The sequence below is a fragment of the Penaeus japonicus genome, unplaced genomic scaffold (assembly GCF_977035675.1).
Source record: "Penaeus japonicus unplaced genomic scaffold, GWHDUDI00000001_assembly GWHDUDI00000011, whole genome shotgun sequence".
NCBI classification, from domain to species: Eukaryota; Metazoa; Arthropoda; class Malacostraca; order Decapoda; family Penaeidae; genus Penaeus; species Penaeus japonicus.
Genome location: NW_028234413.1, coordinates 3499097 through 3503434, shown reverse-complemented (window position 1 = coordinate 3503434; position 4338 = coordinate 3499097). Strand labels below are relative to the sequence as shown.

Genomic DNA, 4338 nt, shown 5'->3' with positions numbered 1-4338 from the left:
GAATGGTAGAAATCTTTATTATTTATGAGCATTTAGTTCTAGAGTTCTAGAATCTAGAGACAAGTATAAGAACAAAATTAAAAATGCAGTTCATTCATAGAAAATCGTGAGGGTGATGAAAATGATTACAATAATGATGATGATGATAATAGTGAAAATGAGTGATGATGATGATGATAATAATCATAAAACAAATCATAACTTAGATATCTATATACCCTTATAAAAACTTAAAGCCTCCATAACTGTACATTTTTGTAAAAAGTAACTAAGGTATGTTACTGAACTTTCAAGGAACATACCTCTTTAAACACAGGCAAATTAAACATTACTGAAGAAAATGTTGCATTAAAAAACAAAAAAAAACTAATCTATGTTTCCTAACATATCAAACCCAGGTCAAAGTTATGAAAAGCAGACACAGAAAATATGAACATTAAAAAGGATAAGATAAGAAACATGCTTTAAACCTGGTTCACAATTAGCAAGTTCCAAGTCTTCTAAAGATATGCCAACATATGTCTGAAAATTAGAGTATAGTTCGGTTCAATGGCATACTTTCTTGCCGAATAACACTATGAACAATACATTAGAAAATATTAAGGTTTCTGTCATTTTCATTATTTGGTTTCTAATTAGATATACATTAGTATCCTTTAGACTTGATCCTGACACACTTGTTTTTAACCCGTTAATGACAGGGCTATTTTGGCTCCAAATGGTCGAAACGCCGGAATATTTCAAACGCATAAGCCTAACGCCTTGGGATTCTCATCCGCACTGGCCGCGGCCAAGCACTACATGCTATATGCTATATGCTATATGCTATATGCTGACGCTGCCACCACTTGATGTGATATCTTGTCACCAGTTGTTTACGGGTTAAACAGTGCTTGAGGATATACATCGTAAAATAAAATGCTGATAAAAAATCCTAAATAAAACCGCCTTTAGTTATAAAAAGAAAATTTGCTGACCAGTCTCTTCTAAGCTCATGGGTAAATGTATGAATAACCAAGTAAAGAAAAGTTATCACAATTTCAAATTCAATTTAGTTATTACCCAGAACAGAGTTCATTGAGACAAATTTAGAAAAAGGCATAAATGATTATCAATAACTTAACAGAGAAAGAATAATATTGATGCATTTTCATGATCAATCTTTATAACCACATGAAATCTTGATGAAGATATATAATACCAAAATCATTTAATACCTTGCTCTGTGAAGATATCAATTCTCACTTATAAATTTGTTTTTTTACTTTAGTTGGCCTATTATGCAATCTTCAAAAAAGGGTTTCTTTGTACTTAATATACAAGTGATCAAACACACTCAAGTTGTTGCTTGGTCAGTATTAAGCAACGAGCAAGGCAAAGCCGATCAGTCACATAAACCCAAAGCAAGGTGTTGACAAAACATTATTTTTCTGAAGGCAATGATCAAATACAGAGCAACAGAAAACAAAGTAATTGGGGCATCATAAACTATTCCATGAAATCCATTTGAATCTGAATAACATAAGTTTAGTTGCTGGTTGAGATACAGATTATATATTGTATGTACATACTACTTCATCTTTAGGAAAATAGAATGATAATCTAACTTCATGTGATAATCATGGCAAAAAGCTGCAAATACACTTCTAGCTTTTTACCCACACCAAAAGTATAACCATTGATTACTACCTAACATATTTGGGAGAAGCTTCATGCCAAAATATTTCCTACAACCATAAAGTCTCGTGGTGCAAATCTGCAACCACTGCTTGTATTCCATTGAGAAGAATGAAGAATAAATAATTGACAAAAAAATAAAATAGACTTTTGAAAAAATAGAGCATGATTAATTGTGGTAAATATAGATCATAAAGATGAAATAAAAAGTCATACTTGAAATATCTACATATCTGCCCACTTGGATTACAGACGTTACACACGTTATGATCCGAGTAAAATTAAGATGACTCCTGACGCAATATGCCTTTTGTTATGGTACTTTCCATCTGAGTTCATTTAAGTGCATTATTCACTATTACAGATTGTTAGGAGATTCTGCTGCACATTTTTTTCAGTAGGCTACACAAGCCTACTGGTCACAAAACTACACAAGTTAATTCTAGACATGAAGCATACAGATTGAACAAACAGATACCTCTTGCAATCTTAAAGACAAGTGGATAACAAACATGCTTGGATGAACTGCAAATGTTAAGTTAGTCCTTAATAACCATTCAACCAAATTACAACAACAAATAAATCAATTGCAAAATGAGTCCATCACTTTCACATGTGTTTATCTGTGAAAAATAATAAAGATATTGGGGTAATGCTTCACATAAATTAGCAACCTTAATAGGCACTCCTATTTACACATTATCTAAAAGGCTGTTAAAATGTCTTCACAATAATGGATGGAAGTGATTGTGTTATGTACACATACAAATAAAACAAATAGTGACAGTTAAGAAACTTAAAACTAGGCTTTCTATTTACAATTCTTTAACTAGCTTCATCTTTGTCTTCATCATCTGTCATGAACACACTTGTCTCACTTTCACTGTCTTCATCTGCCTTCTGAAACAAAAGAAAACTGTGGTTTAGAACTGGTGAATAATATTACAGTATTATGCATAGTTGGCACCTACCAGACTATTAGCATAGTATATTTACACAACTGCAAATGTATAGTAATAAGAAAGAGAAACTCAATGGAAAAAAAAGAAAGAAAAAAAGAAAAAAGAAAAGAAAAGAAAAGAAAAACAGACAGACACACACATGTATGTAATTACATGAGCAAATATGCGCGCGCGCACACACACACACACACACACACACACACACACACACACACACACACACACACACACGCACACAAACAGACATACACACACATATATATGTATACTTACTATTAGGTGATCCTCAAGAGCAGAGCAATTCATAGTCTGGATAAAAACATCTATCAAGTGATTCACTACAATTGATGCACTTCTTACACAAGTCAGCTTAACCTGTAAATTCAAAGGTAGTCATTAGCTTTTAACGTATGTAAGAACATCATCAAAATAACCTATTTTGCAATATGAACAAAACATTATCAAAGCATAATGTGTTATTATCATTTTTCTTACTCAATTGTTATTTTTTTTATGTTTTGCTGGTTACAAAGATTAAAGTCTCACAAAAATTAAATCCTTCTATGCTAATAAAAAGATTTTGGTACAAATAAAATTAATCATCTTTTGTCTAAATTCCTTTACAGGTAAATTTCCTTCCATATTTAATCAAACAAGTAACATAATCACATACAACAGTGAATCATGTAAAAATGTAAAATATCTATTCCCTGATATAGAGGACATGCTCATCACATCAAAAGGAATAATAATTCAATTCATAAATATCATACTTTTATAAAAATCCAAACAAGTACCAACCTTGCCAGCAGACGTGATACTCAAACAGGGCGTATTAAGCTGATGCAATTGAAGAAGCTCGGCTGGAAGGAATGTCAACTGTTGTGCACAGTCACTTATTGTATTGAAGAATAGTTGCAATTCTTCAACACTCATTTCACCACGACTGCTATCGACAATACTGGAACAAACAAACAAACAAATAAATACATACATGCATGTGATAATGACCATAGTAGGTCAGGTAGGCCTATGAATTGACTCCTTGGTGAGTAAGCCCTTGTGGAGCCTTTCCTGTGTTAAAAAACATAATAGCAACAACAATAAAAAAATTGTAATAAACCTGACAGTACATGTAATTATCAATACACTGCTATAATCAATGGGTTAATTTCTGTTCTAATCTTTAGAAAATTTAAATCTTTAAAAAAGTTTTGTCTCTTTTTATTGAGATGATAATTCTTATTTTCCCTTAGAAATGCTCATCTTTCAGAGGCCATAGAATTTTGCAATTCAAAATTTTAAAAAATGTTAAATGCATAAATAATTTTTATGCTATAAAATCTAAGCAATACTTCAGATTCAAAGCCATGGCCTGCAAACAAACAAATGGTGTACTTTTCATATCAAATTATCAAAATTTTCTTCCAATTTTGGTTTTGGAAAGGCTCTAGTGGTTTAACTTTGGAATTTTATAAAAAAAAAAAAAAAAAAAAAAATAATAGAAACATCTATCTCCAAAAATACAAGAAAAACAAAAACAACTTCTCAATCCATATGCAAAAACAAAACAAAAAATACATAAATAAATCAGTCAAATGAAAGAACGTTACTCACGTTTCCCATATATGATGAACATCCTCCATGTTCAGTTTCATAACCAGCTTCAATTTGCATCTTCTGTTAGGTGCTGGGTAGC

At 31.5% G+C, this 4338-nt stretch overlaps 1 protein-coding gene across 4 annotated transcripts in view; it reads right to left on the bottom strand.

Moving 5' to 3' along the window:
- The window catches only part of LOC122255506 (uncharacterized), a 14453-nt gene continuing 10115 nt past the window's right edge, over positions 1-4338 (bottom strand). For all 4 annotated transcript variants that reach the window (XM_043019631.2, XM_086541517.1, XM_043019630.2 and 1 more), the window contains exons 8-11: positions 4257-4338; positions 3441-3600; positions 2913-3014; positions 1-2577 (exon numbers count right to left, since the gene is read on the bottom strand). The exon at positions 4257-4338 is cut by the window's right edge and continues 51 nt beyond it. In XM_043019631.2, the coding sequence (XP_042875565.2) occupies positions 2503-2577; positions 2913-3014; positions 3441-3600; positions 4257-4338 (419 nt within the window). In that variant the 3' untranslated portion in view covers positions 1-2502. The remainder of the gene's footprint in view (positions 2578-2912; positions 3015-3440; positions 3601-4256) is intronic.